At 44.5% G+C, this 19,387-nt stretch overlaps 1 protein-coding gene across 1 annotated transcript in view; it reads left to right on the top strand.

Moving 5' to 3' along the window:
• fh (fumarate hydratase) overlaps positions 1-17,711 on the top strand; it is a 30,460-nt gene extending 12,749 nt beyond the window's left edge. Inside the window, exons 6-10 of the mRNA XM_072264913.1 lie at positions 1,197-1,362; positions 4,362-4,565; positions 7,513-7,640; positions 13,519-13,672; positions 17,501-17,711. Coding sequence (XP_072121014.1) covers positions 1,197-1,362; positions 4,362-4,565; positions 7,513-7,640; positions 13,519-13,672; positions 17,501-17,643 — 795 coding nt within the window. The 3' untranslated portion in view covers positions 17,644-17,711. The remainder of the gene's footprint in view (positions 1-1,196; positions 1,363-4,361; positions 4,566-7,512; positions 7,641-13,518; positions 13,673-17,500) is intronic.
• The last annotated feature ends 1,676 nt before the right edge of the window (positions 17,712-19,387 follow it).

The following is a 19,387-nucleotide window of genomic DNA, read 5'->3' as shown; positions in this document are numbered from 1 at the left end:
TGTTTTTTTTTGCACCATCCTCTGTAATCTTGAGAGATTTGTGCATGAAAATCCCAGGAGATCAGTAATTTCTGAGATAATTCAGACTACCCTATCTGACATCAGCAATCATTCCACAGTCAAAGTCACTTAGATCACATTTCTTCCCCATTCTGATGTTTGATCTGAACAACAACTGTATCTCTTGACCATGTCTATGTGCTTTTATGCATTGAGTTGCTTCCACATGATTGGCTGATAAGATATTTACATTAACGAGCAGATGTATGGGTGTACCTTACAAAATGGCCACTGAATGTAGTCATTGTTTAAAGGACAACAAAGCAGAAACCTTTAAGAAAGGACTACCTGAGCCTGTGATCTTGGCAGCCGAAGGTATTGATTGATATTGGAGGTGTACAAGGACTGGAGGTGTGGAAAGATCTCAGTGCATTGTAGGTCTGGAGAAGCCTCCAGGTAAAAGGAGGGGCTAGGCCTTGGAAGAACTTGAAAAAGATTTTGAGAATTCTAACATCATACCTGGATGTCAGTTGAATTACAGATCCAGTTAAGGCAGCAGACTTTTTTTGGGTTAAATTGTAGAGTCCAGCTAGGTAAGTCCAATAGATGAGCTTCATTTAGGTATAATAAATGATGAAAGAAGAAGGTACTTGAAAACCTTGTGTTCATTGGGTATAGTAGAGCATCCAAAGGGAATCAAATACTTCTCAGTTCAGACAAGGGGTTTTAATCAAATACTTGAATGTGCGCATAATCGGATACAAAACTTCTTTGATCTGGCTTGCATTGAGTTCCAACGTAGCTGTGGTAAATTTTATTTCACCCCCATTCTTCCACAAGCCTCCCTACTGCCTTCTTCCCTTCTCCAAGCAAAGTCCATCAGCAATAACACATCTCCTTTGAGTGAAACTTTTTTTATTTGTGGAAAATCATTGCTGGCTTTCTGCTGAGTCCCATATTAGAAAATGAATTGAGATTGGCTAAGCGAAAGGAAGCCTTCATGCCAGAAATTTAGGTTGTTTTGGAACATGTCTCTAATATAAAAGGTTAACTTGCTAATATAGTCTCCATAAAAGTGTCCTATTCAGATTACTGTGACTGTGATATCTTGCTGCATGATATTCATTCAGGCTGCCTCAGTTACCTTTTAAAATTATTGCTTGGATTTCACAGCTTTTGGTGTTCATTCAATTTAGGAATTTAGTGCCTACGTACAGCAGATAAAATATGGTATGGAACGGATTAAGGCTGCAATGCCAAGGATCTATCAATTAGCGGCTGGTGGAACTGCCGTGGGAACTGGATTGAACACGCGGATAGGATTTGCAGAGAAGGTGGCTGCCAAAGTTTCAGAATTCACAGGTCAGACATTGTGCAAAACTGTATCTGTGCTTTAACTATTAATAATAATTTAGTTTTTAAATATAATGTTCAAATGTCTCACATGCAAACACAGCCTTGTAAGGAATAAATCCAGTAATGGTCATTGCACAGAGCTGGGGGGAGGCCTCACAAATCCTGATGATCCAATACTGAATAACACAAAATGCTGCAGGAATTCAGGAGGTCAGGCAGCATCTATGGATGGGAATAAAGAGTTGAAGTTTCAGGCCAAACCATTCATGAGGATTGGAAAGGAAGGGGGAGTCGGAGGCCAGAATAAGAAGATGGGGTGGGGGGTAGGATTACACACTGGCAAGTGATAAGTGAAGCCAGGTGGGTGGGAGAGGGGGAATAAAGTTGGAAGCTGGGTGATGACAGGTTGAAATGGTAAGGGGCTGAAGAAGAAAGAATCTGATAGGAGAGGAGAGTGAAGCATGGGAGAAAGGGAAAGAGGAGATGTACATTAGCAACACATCCTTGCTCTTATATTCTAGTCCTTTTGAAAGGAATGCTAAACATTGCATTTGGTTTCCCAACTACCAGTTCCATCTGCAAATTAACCTGTAGGGAATCCTGCACAAGGGCTCCAAAATCCCTTTGCACTTCTGATTTTTGAATTTTTTTTCCCCTTTAGAAAATGGTCTGTGCTTTTATTCTGTCTACCGAAGTGCGTGACCGCATACTTCCCTACACTATTTTCCATCTGCCGTTTCTTTGCCCCTTCTCCCAATCTGTTCAAGTCCTTCTGCAGACTCCCTACTTACTCAATACTACCTTCCCCTCCACAATCTTTGTACCATTTACAAACTTGGGCACAAAGCCATAAATTCCATCATCTAATCCGTTGACATGTAACATGAAAAGATGAGATTCCTATACTGACCCCCTGTGGAACAGCACTTGTCACTAACAGCCAACCAGAATAGACCCCCTTTTATTCTCTCTCTCTGCCTCCTGCCAGTCAGCCAATCAGCCAAACATGCTAGTATCTTCCCTGTAATACCATGGACTCTTATTAAGCAGCCTCACGTATAACACCTTGTTAAAGGCTCTCTGAAAATCCAAATAAGCAACATCCACTGACTTTCCTTTGCCTATCCTGCCTGTTATTTCTTCATAGAATTCCAACAGATTTGTCAGGGAAGATTGTTCCTTAAGAAAACCATGCTGACTTTGCCTACGTTATCATGCATTTCTGAATACTCCTAAACCTCATCCTTAATAATGGACTTCAACATCTTCCCAACCACTGAAGTCAGGCTAATTGGCCTATAGTTTCCTTTCATCTGCCTCTCTTACAACTTAAAGAGTAGAGTGACATTTGCAATTTTCCATTCCTCTAGAATTATGCCAGAATCAATTTATTCTTGAAAGATCATTACTAATGCCTTCACAATCTTTTCAGCTACCTATTTGAGCCTTGGGGTGTAGTCCATCTGGTCCAGGTGACTTATCTACCTTCAGATCTTTCAGCTTCCCAAGCAGCTCCTCCTTAGGATAGCAACTGCACTCATTTCTGCCCCCTGACACACTCAAGTTCCTGGCAATCTGCTAGTGTCTTCCACACTGAAGATTGACAGGAAATACTTAATAAGTTTGTATGCCATTTCTTTGTTCCCATTACTACCTCTCCAGCATAGTTTTCCAGGGTCCAATATCCACTCACATCTCTCTTTTACTCTATATATCTGGAAAAAAAAATTTTTTTTGGTATCCTCTTTTGATATTATTGGCCAGATCAGCTTTATATTTTATTTTTTTCTCTCCTTATGATTTCTTTTAGTTGCCCTCTGTTGGTTTTTAAAAGATTCCCAATCTAACTTCCTGCTAATTTTTGCTATATTACATGCCCTCTCTTTTGCTCTTACATTGTCTTTAACTTCCCTTCTCGGGCACAGTTGCCTTAACCACCCTTTAGAATACTTCTTTATTTTTGGCATGTATCTATCCTGCACCTTCCGAATTCCCTCCAGAAACTCCAGCCATTGCTGTTCTGCTGTCATCCCTGCTAGTGTCCCCTTCCAATCAACTATGGCCAGCTCCTCTCTCATGCCTCTATTTTTCCCTTTACTCCACCGTAATACTGATACATCTGACTTTATCTTCTCTCTCTCAAATTGCAGGGTGAATTCTGTTATGATCACTGTCTCTACCTTTACCTTGAGGTCCCTAATCAAATCTGGTTCATTACACAATACCCATTTCAGAATTGCCTTTCCCTGAGTGTGTTCAACCACAAGCGACACTAAAAAGCCAACTCGTAGGCATTCTACAAATTCCTTCTCTTAGTATCCTATCCAGGACTAACCTGATTTTCCCAACCTACCTGCATATTGAAATATCCCATGATTATCATAACATTGCCCTTTTTATATGCCTTTTCTTTTTCCCATTGAAATTTATATTCCTTATCTTGGCTACTGTTCGGGAGGCTGTATGTAACTCCCATCAGGGTTTTATTTTGCTCTTGTAGTTTCTTAAATCCACCCACAATAAGGACTCCTCTTTGTTGTACAGTGCGTATGGTATATTAGCAATCTGTTCTAATGTAATTAGTTATTGGGCACACCCTGCCAAACCAGTTCAGTGAAATTAGTTTGAAATAATGGAGTTTACCAAAGTAAGGAAAGTGCTCTTATTTTTGTTAATATATGCACCAGACATGGCATATTTTTTGCATATTTAAATATTCCTTTTCCTTCTATTTGCTTCTTTTTAAAAATTCCGTCTTGCAATAAAATGAAAATGGTTGTACTCGCAGTAAAAGAAAATCATCCTCTCTGATTAGTCTCTGTGGAGGGGTGAAACCGTTAAATGCTGGGAAAGACATTTTGTAGAGAGACGTGTGCTTTCCTGCACTTACACTAACTAGCAGTGGCTAGCATTTGGCACATGCTGGATCATGTGTTTATACTTCCATTGCTAAGCACTGAATTGCAGCAAATGACCACTGAAAATAATGCGGCCTTTGTTTTCAGGTTTGCCATTTGTCACTGCGCCCAATAAGTTTGAGGCACTTGCTGCACACGATGCTTTGGTCGAACTGAGTGGTGCCATGAACGTTGTTGCCTGCAGTCTGATGAAGGTAGCCAACGATATTCGTTTTCTGGGATCTGGACCTCGCTCTGGTTTGGGGGAGCTTATTCTGCCTGAGAACGAGCCAGGGAGCAGCATTATGCCTGGTAATTCTACAGTTTGTATTCTGCGGCAGAGTGCCTGGCTATAGTTGCCACTTCACACATTGTACTTTGTTTTTTTAAGGTATAGGTACATAGGATGAAAAATTTACATCTTGATTGCAACAAACTTTGTTTTCCAAGGTGATGCAAAACAGCCAATTCCTATCTTTAGGGACCAAACTTAGGACTGCAATAGATCACAATTGATTCATGGACTTCAGCAGAACAAGTAGACTGCTGTTATCTTTTTCCCAGGGTCCAAGTGTCTCAACTCTAGAGAAATGCATTTAAGATGAGAGGAGTTAAGTTTAAAGGAACCTGCCAGGCCGGGCAAGTTGTTTATACAGAGTGGTGGGTGTTCGGAAAGTGCTGCTAGGGCTCGTAGTGGATCAAAGATGAAAGAAGCATCTAAGAGGCTCATAGGTTGGCACATGAATAGGTGGAGAATAAAGTAGGCAGAAGGGATTTGTACTGTGGAGAGCATTCTGACAGGCTGCATTACCATTTGATATTCGGGGGGTGGTTCTACACAGGATCGAAAGATGCTACAGCAAGTTGTATAATTAGTCAGCTCCATCATGAGTATTAGAGTATTAAATATCCAAGATATTTTTAAGGAATAGTGCCTCAGAAAGGTGGCGTCCATCATTAAGGACCCCCATCACCCAGGGCATGCCCTCTTCTCATTGTTACTATCAGGAAGGACGTACAGAAGCCTGAAGGCACACACTCAGCAGTTCAGGAACAGCTTCATCCCCTCTGCCGTACGATTTCTAAATGGACACTGAACTCATGAACACCACCTCACTTTTTTATTATTTCTGTTATTCCACTATTTTTAATTTAACTTTAATATACAATATATTTACTGTAATTTAATTTTTTTTTCTATATTTATCTCAGTATTGCATTGCACTGCTGCCACGAAGTTAACGAATTTTAGGACATATGCCAGTGATATTAAACCAGATTCTGATTAATTTAGGTAGGCGTTAAATTACTGGTTTAATTAGATACAACATTATTGCCCAAAGGGCCTGTTCTTGTTCTATGTACCAAAGCCAAGAAATTCACATTGATGTCAATGTGAAATCAGCCCTGGTTCTGCACTGAAGAGCTTGAGAAGAATTGTCCAATCATCAGCATTCTGTGTGGTTCTTGTGACAAAATATTTAATAATTTTTTAATTCCATTAGTCTGGAAACACTGAGACTTCAATTCCAGTGTTCCATGGCCATATGGAATTTGAACCTATTGAGTTTATGCAAAACTGGGCTTTAGAGAGCCACAGTAGAAGCTGGGACAAAAGAGGATAAGGCATATGAAAAAGGATCTAGTGCTTTCCCAGCGCATATGACGAATAAAGTCTTTTCGGGCTTCCAGATGGGTACAAGTATCAATTATAACTGACGTTTCGATGACGACTCTTCCATCATCATCAGGGATGATGCCTGGGCATGTCTATTTCAGTGGTATTTATACCCCCATATCAGTCCCTCCTGATTGGTTAGTCCTCATCCAATCAGGTTTTCACTCTCCCACCTTGTTTACAATTGAATTCCAATTCTTACTTAGAGTAAGACCTTCATCTTTGTTAAAATTCTTTTCTTCTAGTCTTATTTCAATGCAATGTTCTACTACGCAAATTTCTCAGGTAACCCAAATGGATACACCTCCCGTGCTGCTTGATGTGGGTTTCCATCATGTGTCCCGTCTGGCCGATATATGCTGCTCGGCATTCACAGGGAATCTTGTAAACCCCAGCCGACCTCAGTCCCAGGTCATCCTTGACCTGCATAAGCTGTGTTTTAAGCTTCCTTACAGGTTTCTGGATGGGATTAATCCAATATTTCTTCAGGATCCAAGCAGTCCTTCGACAAGCGACAGGTTCCTCCTTGTTGTTAGGTTTCCTAGTTTTTGCCTCAACCATTTTTAAGGGCCCATTTGATTTCCTTCATCTTATAGCCATTCAATTTACAATGGAGATGGAGGAAAACGTTTGCCTCCTGATCCTGAACATTCTAGTACAACGCAAACCGGACAGTAGTCTCGGATGTGGTGTCTATTGGAAACCCATTCAAACGGACTTATGATTCAACAATAACAGCCACCATCATGCCTCCCAACGTAGAGTGGTTCTTTTGACTTTGACTAACCATGCAAAAACTATTTCAGACCCAAAGAGTCTCCCCGAGCAAATGAGACAATTATGCACGACACTTCTACAGAATGGTTACAAAGAGAAGGAAATCGATTAGCCCCTTACAAGTGTCGACAGAAAAATCAGGAAACCTAGCAGCAAGGAGGAGCCTATCACTCCCACCAGTCTTCCCTATATTTCCACGCACAGTGGAAGCACACTTTCAGGGAACACAGGAGATATTGCCTTTCGGGTTACCCAGAGAAATCAGCGGTAGCGCAATACTGCATTCACAATGGCCATAGGATTGACTTTGATAGCACAAAACTACTGTGCTGCGCCAATGGCTTTTGGGATCGCCTGGTAAAGGACGCCATTGAAATAAAAATAGAGGAAAAGAATTTTAACAAAGATGAAGGTCTTGCTATAAATAAGTATTGGAATTTAATTGTAAACACGGTGGGAGAGTGGAAATCTGATTGGGTGAGGACTAACCAATCAGGAGGGACGGACAATGGGATTAACACCAGACTAGACATACCCAGGCATCATCCCTGATGAAGATGGCAGAGTTTGTCATTGAAACATTGGTTATAGTTGATACCTGTACCTGGCTGGAAGCCTAAGAATAGTCTATTTGGATGGTGCGCATATTCATATGAGGCAATGTCACCTCGTTTTGCTGCTATATTTCTTTTTTGACTGCTGTGATTTTACAATTCAAAAATAAAACAATGGTTTATATAAAACCTCAAGTTTCTGTTAATGTCTAACTTTAATTTTCACAAAGTATTTTCTATCCCTTGTAAGGTAAGGTGAACCCTACTCAATGTGAAGCTGTTACCATGGTAGCTGCACAGGTCATGGGAAATCACGTCGCTGTCACTGTTGGTGGAAGTAATGGCCACTTTGAGTTGAATGTGTTTAAGCCCATGATGGTAAGAATAAAGAAGGCAGTTTTTGTTTTTGTTTGAAGGAATTTCTGATTCATCATAACATGAGTCCTTTTCAATGGTACAAAGCAATAAAGGCACATACTGTGTCTATGTAATACTGGTTGTTTGTCTTCTAACTGCAGTGTGTTTGATGCATGTATCTTTGTGTTTGTGCATATGTTTGTATACGGTTAAATTTTAAATTAGTCCCCTAAGTTTACTGCCTGTTATATAGCACTGTGAATTTTGTCTTGTATCCCAGAACTAAAGACTGCAAGGTATGGCTGATTTTCATATGGTGCAGGACTAGGGAAATTGAGTTTTATGAAGAGGAGGAAGAAACCACGTTCTCAAAGAGAAAGTTCAAATTATTGCTGCACTGTGCTTTTGTAATAATGCTACATAGCTGCTTCTCCTGTCACATCCACTCGTCCATCTTTCAGATATGTTGAAATGAATGCCACCCCACCCAAAAAAATTGATAATTTTCGCTATTTTATACCAACTTGAAGTTAGCAATACTTTACACTATATAATTTTTGGAGATGAAGCAACATTCATGCTGATATATAACAAGCAATAAGGGCCCAACATGTTTGATATAACTGTGGCAAACAGGTTACTGGGGTAAATCTTTGCTGCTCCTGTTTGCCGCAGCTCTTTCCAACATGTCGGGTCCTTTTTACTTGTTATATATCAACATGAATTTTGCTTCATCTCCTGAAACTATATAGTGTAAAGTATTGCTGACTTTAAGATAGTGCGGGAGATAGAATCCCCGTGCAAAAGGAACCAGTGATGTGATAATGTGGTGAACCTGTTTGTGTGATTAGTTGTATCTCTGTTCAATTCAATAGTCACTTCGTCTCAGAAGAGCCACTTCGCTCCTATAATGTCGAGAGACCGTATATGCAAGTTCTTCCTTCACTTATATTTTTTTCTCCCCTACCCACTGTGTTCATATTGAAGGAAGTTTTTTAAGGGGTTGGTATGTTCTCTTGAGTTTGTTGATGCTTGAATATATTGTAGCGGTGTGCTACACACAGCGCTAGAATAACAACACGCAGTCGGTGAGTTGGAGTTGTGATAAAAGAGATTTATTCAAACTTCGTGACCTCCTTTAAAGCCTTCCCGTTCCCGCCCTCCCCAGGCGGGACTGCTGTGGGGAATGCATATTTGCAGACCCTTTCCATGCGCGGGATTTTCCCCCTGCTGGTGAAGATGGCCTGGCGCCCTTTTTGGGGCTGGCCTCTCTGCCGGCGTGCGCTGTTTCGTGAGCCGGTTCGAGTGTGTTGGAAAGTGGGTCGCCACATAACCCCCCCACCCCCGGAACCGGCGATACATCCTCCAATGTCCACAGTCTGGATCGGCCTCTGTTTGGGAGGTCTGCCTCTGCGCTGCGGTGCCTGAGCCCGGACCGGCTGCGCCAAGTCCACATGGGCCGGTTTGAGTCGGTCCACCGTGAAAACCTCCTCTCTCCCCCCAGTGTCCAGCACGAATGTGGACCCGTTGTTCCTGATCACCTTAAACGGCCCCTCGTAGGGCCGTTGTAGCGGTGCCCGGTGTCTGCCCTGTCGTACAAAAAGAAACTTACCGTTCTGCAGGTCTTTGGGTACGCAGGTCGGGCTCTGTCCGTGCTGTGAAGTGGGGATGGGGGCCAGGTTACCGAGCCTCTCACGTAGTCTGTCCAGGACTGCTGCGGGTTCTTCCTCTTGCCCCCTTGGGGCCGGTATGAACTCTCCTGGGACGACCAGGGGTGCGCCGTACACCAACTCGGCTGACGATGTGTGCAGATCTTCCTTGGGCGCTGTGAGGATTCCGAGCAGAACCCAGGGAAGCTCGTCCACCCAGTTAGGCCCCTCCAGGCGGGCCATGAGAGCTGACTTCAGGTGACGGTGGAAATGCTCCACTAGTCCGTTCGACTGTGGTGGTAGGTAGTTGTGGTGGTGTAGCTGTGTTCCTAAAAGGCTGGCCATAGCTAACCACAGGCTGGAGGTGAACTGGGCGCCTCTGTTGGAGGTAATGTGGGCTGGTATCCCGAAGCGTGCTACCCAGGTTGCAATCAGTGCTCGGGCGCAGGAATCGGCGGTGGTGTCGGTAAGCGGGACTGCCTCTGGCCATCTCGTGAACCGGTCTATCATAGTTAGGAGGTACCATGCTCCTCGTGACACTGGCAGAGGCCCCACGATATCCACATGGATGTGGTCGAACCTCCAGCGGGTGGGTTCGAACTGCTGCAGCAGAGCCTTGGTGTGCCGCTGCACCTTGGCCGTTTGGCATTGCATGCACGTTTTGGCCCATTCACTGACCTGTTTACGAAGTCCATGCCACACGATCCTGTTGGAGACCAGCCAGACGGTTGTCCTGACGGAGGGGTGCGCTAAGTTGTGAATGGAGTCGAAAACTCGCCGCTGCCGAGACGACGGGGTGGGGTTGGCCGGTAGCGACGTCACACAGTAGGGTCCTCTCACCTGGGCCTACAGGGAGGTCTTGGAGCTGCAAACCGGAGACCGCAGTTCTGTAACTAGGGATCTCATCGTCTGCCTGCTGTGCCTCCACCAACGCTAGTCCACCCCCTGGAACGGGGCCTGTATGGTAGGTCTGGATATTGCGTCTGCCACGACGTTGTCCTTTCCAGAGACATGCCGGATGTCCGTTGTGTATTCGGAGATGTAGTACAGATGTCGCTGCTGGCGGGACGACCAGGGGTCGGACACCTTAGTGAACGCAAAAGTAAGCGGTTTGTGGTCCGTGAATGCGGTGAAGGGCCTACCTTCTAAGAAGTATCTGAAATGCTGGATTGCCAGGTATAGTGCCAATACCTCCCGGTCGAAAGCACTGTATTTGAGTTCGGGTGGTCGAAGGTGTTTACTGAAGAATGCCAGGGGTTGCCAGCGACCCTCGATGAGTTGTTCCAGCGCTCCACCGACTGCTGTGTTGGATGCGCCCACCGTGAGGGCAGTAGGAACGTCCGTTCTGGGGTGCATTAGCATCGCGGCATTTGCCAAGGCTTCTTTGGTTTTAACGAAAGCAGCCGCGGTCTCTTCATCCCAGGTAATGTCCTTGCCCTTACCTGACATCAGGGTGAACAGGGGGCGCATGATTCGGGCTGCTGAAGGGAGGAAGCGGTGGTAGAAGTTCACCATACCCATGAATTCCTGCAGGCCTTTGGTTGTATTGGGTCGCGGGAAGTGGCAGACCACGTCTACCTTGGCGGGCAGAGGTTTGCCCCGTCTTTAGTAATCCTGTGGCCCAGGAAGTCGACGGCATCGAGTCCGAACTGGCATTTGGCCGGGATGATTGTCAAGCCGAATTCGCTCAGGCGGGCGTAGAGTTGACGGAGGTGGGACAGATGCTCCTGGCGACTGCTGCTGGCTATGAGGATGTTGTCCAAATAGATGAATGCAAAGTCCAGGTCGCGTCCCACCATGTCCATTAGCCGCTGGAACGTCTGTGCGGCATTCTTTAGGCTGAATGGCATTTGGAGGAATTCGAAAAGGCTGAACGGGGTGATGAGTGCTGTTTTGGGGATGTCGTCCAGATGTACCAGGATTTGATGGTATCCCCGGACGAGGTCTACCTTGGAAAAGATCCTTGCGCCGTGTAGGTTTGCTGCAAAGTCTTGAATGTGCGGCACAGGGTAGCGGTCTGGCGTTGTAGCCTCGTTCAGCCAGCGGTAGTCGCCGCATGGTCTCCAGCCCCCAGTTGCCTTGGGCACCATGTGCAGGGGGGAGGCCCGTGGGCTGTCAGACCGTCGTATGATCTCCAATTCCTCCATCTTCTAGAACTCCTCCTTCACCAGTTGGAGCTTGTGAAGGGGTGGTCCCTGGGTCGGGATGTGGTGCTGTACTCCATGTCTGGGCACGGCTGCCATGAACTGCGGTGTCAGAACTGATGGGAAATCCACCAGGACCCTGCTGAATTCGTCGTCGGACAGCGTGATGGAGTCCAGGTGTGGGGCTGGCAACTTTGCTTCACCCAGGGAGAACGTTTGAAAAGTCTTGGCGTGGACTAGTCGCTTCCCTTGCAGGTCGACCAGCAGGCTGTCAGCTTGCAGAAAATCCGCCCCCAGGAGTGGTTGGGCCATGGCGGCCAGTGTGAAGTCCCACGTGAACCGGCTGGCGCCGAACTGTAGCTGCACTGTGCGGGTGCCATAGGTCCGTATTGTGCTGCCATTTGCGGCCCTCAGGGTGGGTCCCGGTTCTCTGTTGCGGGTGTCATAACTCGTTGGAGGTAAGACGCTGATCTCCGCTCCAGTGTCGACCAAAAAGCGGCGTCCCGACTGCTTGTCCCAAACATACAGGAGGCTGTCCTGATGGCCAGCCACCGTAGCGATCGGCGGCAGCTGGCCCTGACGTTTCCCGGGAATTTGCAGGGCAGTCTACAGCAGTAGACTGGTGGTAGAAGCACCACTGTTCGTTGGGCTCCTCACTCCTCTCGCTGGGTTTTGTAGACTCTGCTACCGGGCTTGGTCTGGTCTGTCGTTGGGCACGCGGCTTGGTGATCTGTGCGACAGACGCCCTTCCTTCCTTGTATTCCACAGCACATCTGCCTGGGCCGCCACCTCCCGGGGGTCGCTGAAATCTGCGTCGGACAGCAGCAGGCATATGTCCTCGGGCAGTTGCTCTAGGAATGCCTGCTCAAACATGAGGCAGGGTTTGTGTCCTTCAGCCAGGGCCAGCATTTCGTTCATTAATGCCGATGGCCCAAACCATCCAGGTGCAGTAAGCGGGCAGCTTGCTCGTGCCATGAGAGTCCAAAAGTCCTTATGAGCAGGGCTTTGAATGCTGTGTATTTGCCGTCCTCCGGGGGCGACTGTATAAACTCCTCAACTTGTGCAGCTGTCTCCTGGTCGAGGGAGCTCAGCACGTAGTAGTAACGAGTGGAATCGGAGGTTATCTGCCGAATGTGGAATTGGGCTTCTGCTTGTTCGAACCATAAGCGGGGTCGCAGCATCCAGAAGCTTGGCAGTTTTAATGAAACTGCATGAACAGATGCGGCGTCGGTCATCTCTGGTCCAAATATCGTTTGGGCCATCGGGGTCACCAATTGTAGCAGTGTGCTACACACAGCGTTAGAATAACGACACGCAGTCGGTGAGTTGGAGTTGTGATAAAAGAGATTTATTCAAACTTCGCGGCCTCCTTTAAAACCTTCCCGTTCCTGCCCTCCACGGGCAGAACTGCCGTGGGGAATGCATATTTGCAGACCCTTCCTGTGCGCGGGATTTTCCCCCTGCTGGTGAAGATGGCCTGGCGCCCTTTTTGGGGCCGGCCTCTCTGCTGACGTGCGCTGTTTCGTGAGCCTGTTCGAGTGTGTTGGAAAGTGGGTCGCCACAATATTATCCTTTGCACAGCTGTTTTCCAGCCTTGAGAAATAACCATTTAAATTGTTAGCCTTTGTAGTTTAGAAACATCCATTTGGCAAGTGCTAGCAATTCTGTCTGCAGAAGCCTCACCCTTTCTGTTTACTTGGTCTCTGCTATAATTATTATATTGTTTTTCTCTTATCTTGCCCATTTTCCTCGCACTCTCAACTATTCCATGTGATAACATATTCTACAATTTTACCAGTTTCTGGAATGAATTATAGTTTTGATAAAGAACTACAGAAATCCATGAAATTTGAAAATCAAGCCTGGTAAAGAGCATTGAACCGGGTCCTTGGATTGAGAGGGTGATTCTTTAAAAAAAAAACTCTTCAAATGGGGATAAATTTCTGTCTTAATGTGTATCATCATTGGTTTGAGAGATAAAGTGGAACAGTGGAGAACTATTATGCCTCATTATGGCCACAAAGCCTGACTAATGTTCAGCTTTTCGTATTAACTGTATGTTCTAATCTCCAAGATGATTTGATATATTTTGCTTTTTTCTTCCAGATTAAAAATGTGCTGAATTCAGCACAATTGATTGGAGATTCCTGTGTCTCCTTCACAGACAATTGTGTGGTTGGAATTGAGGCCAACACTGAAAGGATTAACAAGTTAATGAATGAGTCACTAATGCTGGTGACAGCACTTAACCCACATATTGGTAAGAAAACAGGTTGATGTTATTTCTTTTTGTCTTCGTTTTGGGGAAACTGCTGAGTGTGAGTTAGAATCAGAGTGAAGTGTTTGAGATCAATACTCCTGCTGTGATTGACTGTCGCCACATGGTACATGACTCCAGGACTGATTTTCAAATGTTATTTGTTTACTCTTTGTACCAGAAAACTAGCATGTCACCATGTAATGCTGGGTCAGAATAAAAGACAAAACAAAATCATCTCTTATCTTTGAAAGAAGGCCGTGACCTTCACAGAAAAGAATCTCTTTTGACTTGAATCAGAAGGTGAAGTGAAAGGTTTCCAGTAGTTCTTGAATAGCATTGTGGTCTTAAAAATAAACAATACTTTCAGGGATGGAAATTCTAAGCATTTTGGGTCTGTTGTCGTACGCAATAGTGTAAGATAACAGGCTGTTGCCTTGAAAGAGGTCTGAAGATAGTATCCCAGCTAATTTGGACTTGTTTCAGTTAACACTTTGTTAACTGAAAATTGAGTCTTGGAAATTGCGACTTCATTGTCATAGGGAGAAGTATAGATTGGAAAGGATTAGAATCATTTAGTCCATCTAGTCCAGGCTGAACCACCTAAACTGCCTACTCCCATTGACCTGCACCAGGACTACAGGTCTCCATATCCCTACCATCAATATACCTATCTAAACTTCTCTTAAAGGTTGAAATTGAGGTCGCATGCACCACTTGTGCTGTTAGCTCATTCCACACTCTCACCACCCTCTGAGTGAAGAAGTTTGACCCCCATATGCCCCTTAAACTTATCACCTTTCACCCTTAAGCCCATGACCTCTGGTTGTAGTCCCACCCAACCTCAATGGAAAAAAAAAACTGCTTGCATTTATCCCCTCTATGCCCTTCATAATTGCCTTCTGTACCATTAGTACTATAGTCTACTTTGGTTTTGTATGAAAACATGGTTAATGGCAGGATCCTTAGCAGTGTGGAGGATCTTGGGGTGCACTTCCATCAGTTCCTCAAAATTGCCATGCCAGTTTATAGGGTTGTTAAGAAGGCGTATGGTGTGTTGGCCTTCAGTAGTCGGGACTGGGCTCAAGAGCCGTGAGGTGATGTTGCAGCTTACAAAATCATGGTTGGTCCATCCTTGGACTAGTGTATTTAGTTCTAATTGTCTTATGATGTGGAAGCTTTAGAGAGGGTGCAGAGAAGATTTACCAGGATACTGTCTGAACTAGATGGTGAGGATAGGTTGAGTGAGTTTATGCTTTTTTCTTTGGAGCAAAGGGGGATGAGAGGTGACTTGATAGTGGTGTACAAGATGATAAGAGGCATAAATCAAATGGACAGTCACAAACTTTTTCTCAAGATATAAATGGCCAGATCTTTCAAGGTGATTGGAGAAAGCTATAGGGAGATATCAGAGATGAGCTTTCTCTTTCACAGAGAGTGGTAAGTGCATGAAACGCACTGTCAGGGGTGGTGGTAGAAGCAGATAAGTTAGGGTAATTTAATAAACTATTAGACATATGGATGATAGAAAAATTAAGGGCTATGTAGGAGGGAAGGATTAAATTGATCTTAGAATAGGTTATAAGGTTGACACAACATTGTGGGCTGAAGGACCTGTATTGTGCTGTAGTGTTTTAAGAAATAGGATAATGCATAGGATGTTCAGCATGTAACCTATTAATTTTTGGGATGTACTAGATTGCTGGTTGATGGCAACATGCAAAAGTTATTCAGCCACCATAGGAAGTAGAGGTGTTGGTGAGCCTCCTTATTCATAGCGTCTGTTTGGTTGGACCAGGTCAGGTTATTGTTCACTCCAAGGATCATGAAACACTCAATCCTCTCAGCCTCAGCACCAATGATATAGACAGGAGCACATGCACTGCCCACCCCCTTCCTGAAGTCAGTGATCAGCTCTTTTGATGACATTGAGGTTGTTGTCATGACACTATGTCAGTAAACTCTCTACCTGCTTCCTGTGCTACAACTCCAGTGAGACAATGGCTCACTGGAGTAGTATCGTCTACAAACGTGCAGATGGAGTTAGAACAGAATCCAGCCGCACAGTCAGGTATCCCTTACATTCACTTGCTGTCAGTGGGGATGTTCATGTCCCTCTTCATCCTAGTTTCTTAATTAGACCATAAGATATAGAGCAGAAGTGTGCTATTCGGCCCATCGAGTCTTCGCCGCCTTTCAGTCATGGGCTGATCCAATTCTTCCAACCAATTCTCCTCTTTTTTCTCTCCATACCCTTTGATGCCCTGGCTAATCAAGAACCTATCTATCTCTGCCTTAAATGCACCCGATGACTTGGCCTCCACAGCCGCAACAAATTTCACAGATTTTCCACCCTCTGACTAAAGTAATTCCTCTGCATCTCTGTTCTGAATGGACGTCCTTCAAACTTGAAGTTGTGCCCTCTTGTCCTAGACTCCCCTACCATGGGAAATAACTTTGCCATACCTAATCTGTTCAGGTCTTTTAACATTCAGAATGTTTCTGTGAGATCCCCCCTCATTCTCCTGAACTCCAGGGAATACAGCCCAACAGCTGCCAGACGTTCCTCATTCGGTAACCCTTTCATTCCTGGAATCGTTCTTGCTATTCCTGAAATTATTCTTCTGGAGTAATTGTCCACCAACTGGCCGAAGCTACATTTAGGTTGACAATGCTCATCATTGCTCAACCGATTTTACACAACTGGAGGTGTGAAGGCAGTGTTAAGCCAGCTAGAGAGAGATGGCAAGCAGCCTTTCTGCTGCTGGAGGAGTGAGGGAGGCGCCTCGCCAACCGGTTCGAGAGGGCACCATGAACCTTTCTACCTCTGAAGGATTGAGGATAGCACTGGGCCAACTGGTTAGGGAGAGATAGCGAGTTCATGGTTGGTAGAGGTATGGAGGGCTATGGTCCAGGTGCGGATCAATGGAACTAGACGGAACAATAGTTCAGTACATACTAAATGGGTGAAGAGCCTCTTGTGCCGTCATGCTCTATGACTCTAATGGCAAGGGCACTTCACATTGCTTATGTGGGGAGACTCCAGTATGGCTAACCAATTGGTGAGAGTGATATCCACTTGCTATTCCATTGCTTTGGTTGTCTCACAGGCACCGCCCCCCCCCCCCCCCCCCCCAGCCAAATCCAATCTGTCATTTGGCTTTAACCATTGCTCAGTTTCTAACATGAAGTTATCGAATGATGGATGTTGAAGTTCCCCATTCTTGAGCTTTTATTGTGCCTCTCATACCCTCAGTATCACCACCAGGTGAATCTCAACATGGAGAATGCTGATCAATCAGCGGTGGGAGATTGGGTGGACGGTATCCTGTGGTAGTTCTCCTTGCACATGTATAATTCATGGGGTATGGAACTAATACTGAGAAATTCTGAGGTAATTTCCTTCCCATTACCCTGCTTGTACCTCTGATGGGGCATATATAAATAGGGTTAATGATGTATCATTACCTAATTATGACAAAGCTGGCTTACTCTGTAGATTGGCTCTCTCAACTCTGACACTAGTCTGTACATGCTTGTGAGGTTGACTGAGATGGTTTTGCTTTTTTTTCCACATTGTAGTCCACTGGTTTTGCTCTGTACAATTCCTGAGCAGTAGGTCAGAAAGATAGATTGCTTCCACAAAACTGAGAGTACATTTTTGACTGGCAAATCTTTCATCACTGTTTTAGCAAGTATCATGTACAGAAAACTATAAATGAAGCACATTGATGTGGATTGTTTTGTAGTGCATATCTTGCTAGGGAATTGTTGATAGTCTGGATTTCTCGAAAACAAAGAATGATGGTTTTAACTTCTTGTTGTAAACAGGTTATGATAAAGCAGCGAAGATCGCCAAAGCAGCCCACAAGGAAGGCACAACGTTAAAAGAAATGGCAGTCAAGTTAGGATTCCTTACAGCAGAAGAGTTTGATAAGTGGGTTAAACCACAGGAAATGCTGGGCCCTAAGTAATTTTTACCAGTATTTCGGCTCCAAATGTTTCATAATACTGGGAAATAAATGTTTTGCAAAACTTTTAATTGCTGTTCTCCTGTGCAATCTTTGTAATTTAGCATAGAAAATATTATAGTGAGTGTGCTATTTTAGAAATGAATGCATGGTAAAGAGCAGAAACAGAACTTGAAATATTCAATATTTTGACTTCTGTAGTCAATGCTGCTAATTGAAGAAATCCATCTGGAGCTGGGTCTTCTACCTCATGAACTGCATTTCATAACAGCCAGCTTGTCCAATGCCTGCAGTGAATATGATGAACTCTGCTTCTGAAATTACTTTCATGGTCTACAAGGGAACTGAATTTTTGTACCAAATTTCAACCCCTGAGTTACTCTTACCAAGCTGATAATGCATACTTCTGACCTGACAAGAATCTTCAAGACTCACAGATAACGAAGAGATATGGATCTGCCGTGCCCAATTCGTCTGCTTGTAAAGAATTTGTTCAAGCCATCCAAAGTCAGCAAATTAAAATAGTTTTGAGTTTCTCTTTGGACCTGCATACTAGTGGCCTAACTATAAAAGCGGGACAAGTGGTGTCGCACCTGTGGTCCTAATAGTCTTAGCAGATGCATTGTGAGGGAGGTGGGGAAGTACACGCAGAATTGAACATCCCATGTAGTTGCATCTAACATGTGCTTTTTTCATTCTTATAACTGTTCCAATAGGTATTGTATTTCCTCTATTTTAAAAAAAAAAACAAAGGTGATGACAATCGTCATTATGTGCCATGTCATACGATGTGTGTAATCATGGTCTTCGACCATGATTGTTCTTGCCAAATTTTTCTACAGAAGTGGTTTGCCATTGTCGCCTTCTGGGCAGTGACTTTACAAGACGAGTGACCCCAGCCATCATCAATCCTATTCAGAGATAGTCTGCCTGCCGTCAGTTGTCGCATAACCAGGACTTATGATGTGCACCAGCTGGTCATACGAGCATCTACCATCTGCTGCCATGGCTTCATGTGACTCTGATCAGGGGTGGGGAGCTAAGCTGGTGCTACACCTCTCCCCAGGGTAAGCTGCAGGCTAGCAGAGGGAAAGAGTGCCTTACAACCCCTTTGGTAGAGAAGTATCTCCAAAAAGAAACAACCAAATTTCTGATGTTTTTTCCCTTTCAACTGGGGATAATAACAATCACAAACAATGCTTATAAAATAAACACCATCCTGAAATATTCTATGGAACAAGAACCCAGTGTCCTTCAAACAGCTGTCTGATACCGGTCCAGTAGGTTCAATTCCCTACTCGTACCCCATCTTTGGGAATCCATTAGACAATCAGTTGATCCTTGCTCTTGTGCCACGAAGTTTCTAGTGATTTTTGATCTCTTTAGCTCCATCCCTTACAAACTACGAGGAGTGATTGATAAGTTTGTAGCCTAAGATAGAAGGAGTCCATTTTAGAAAACCTAGCACATATATTTTTCAACATAGTCCCCTCCGACATTTACACACTTAGTCCAGTGGTCGTGGAGCATATCGATCTTGGACCTCCAGAAAGTGTCCACAGCAGGGGTGATTGATAACTCTGTAGCCTAGGGTAGAAGGAGATGAGTTATACAGTTCTCGTTACATGCACATGCAGTTCAACTCTGAGTGATTATGCAGAAAGTTTGAAGTTAGCTCGTCAGGGGTGATTGATAAGTTTGTGGCCTACGGTAGGAGATGAGTTATTAACTTCAAACTTCCTGCATA

Source organism: Mobula birostris, chromosome 8 (assembly GCF_030028105.1).
Source record: "Mobula birostris isolate sMobBir1 chromosome 8, sMobBir1.hap1, whole genome shotgun sequence".
Lineage (NCBI taxonomy): Eukaryota > Metazoa > Chordata > Chondrichthyes > Myliobatiformes > Myliobatidae > Mobula > Mobula birostris.
The sequence above is the reverse complement of the archived record's forward strand: the minus strand, read 5'-3'. Positions and strand labels throughout refer to the sequence as shown.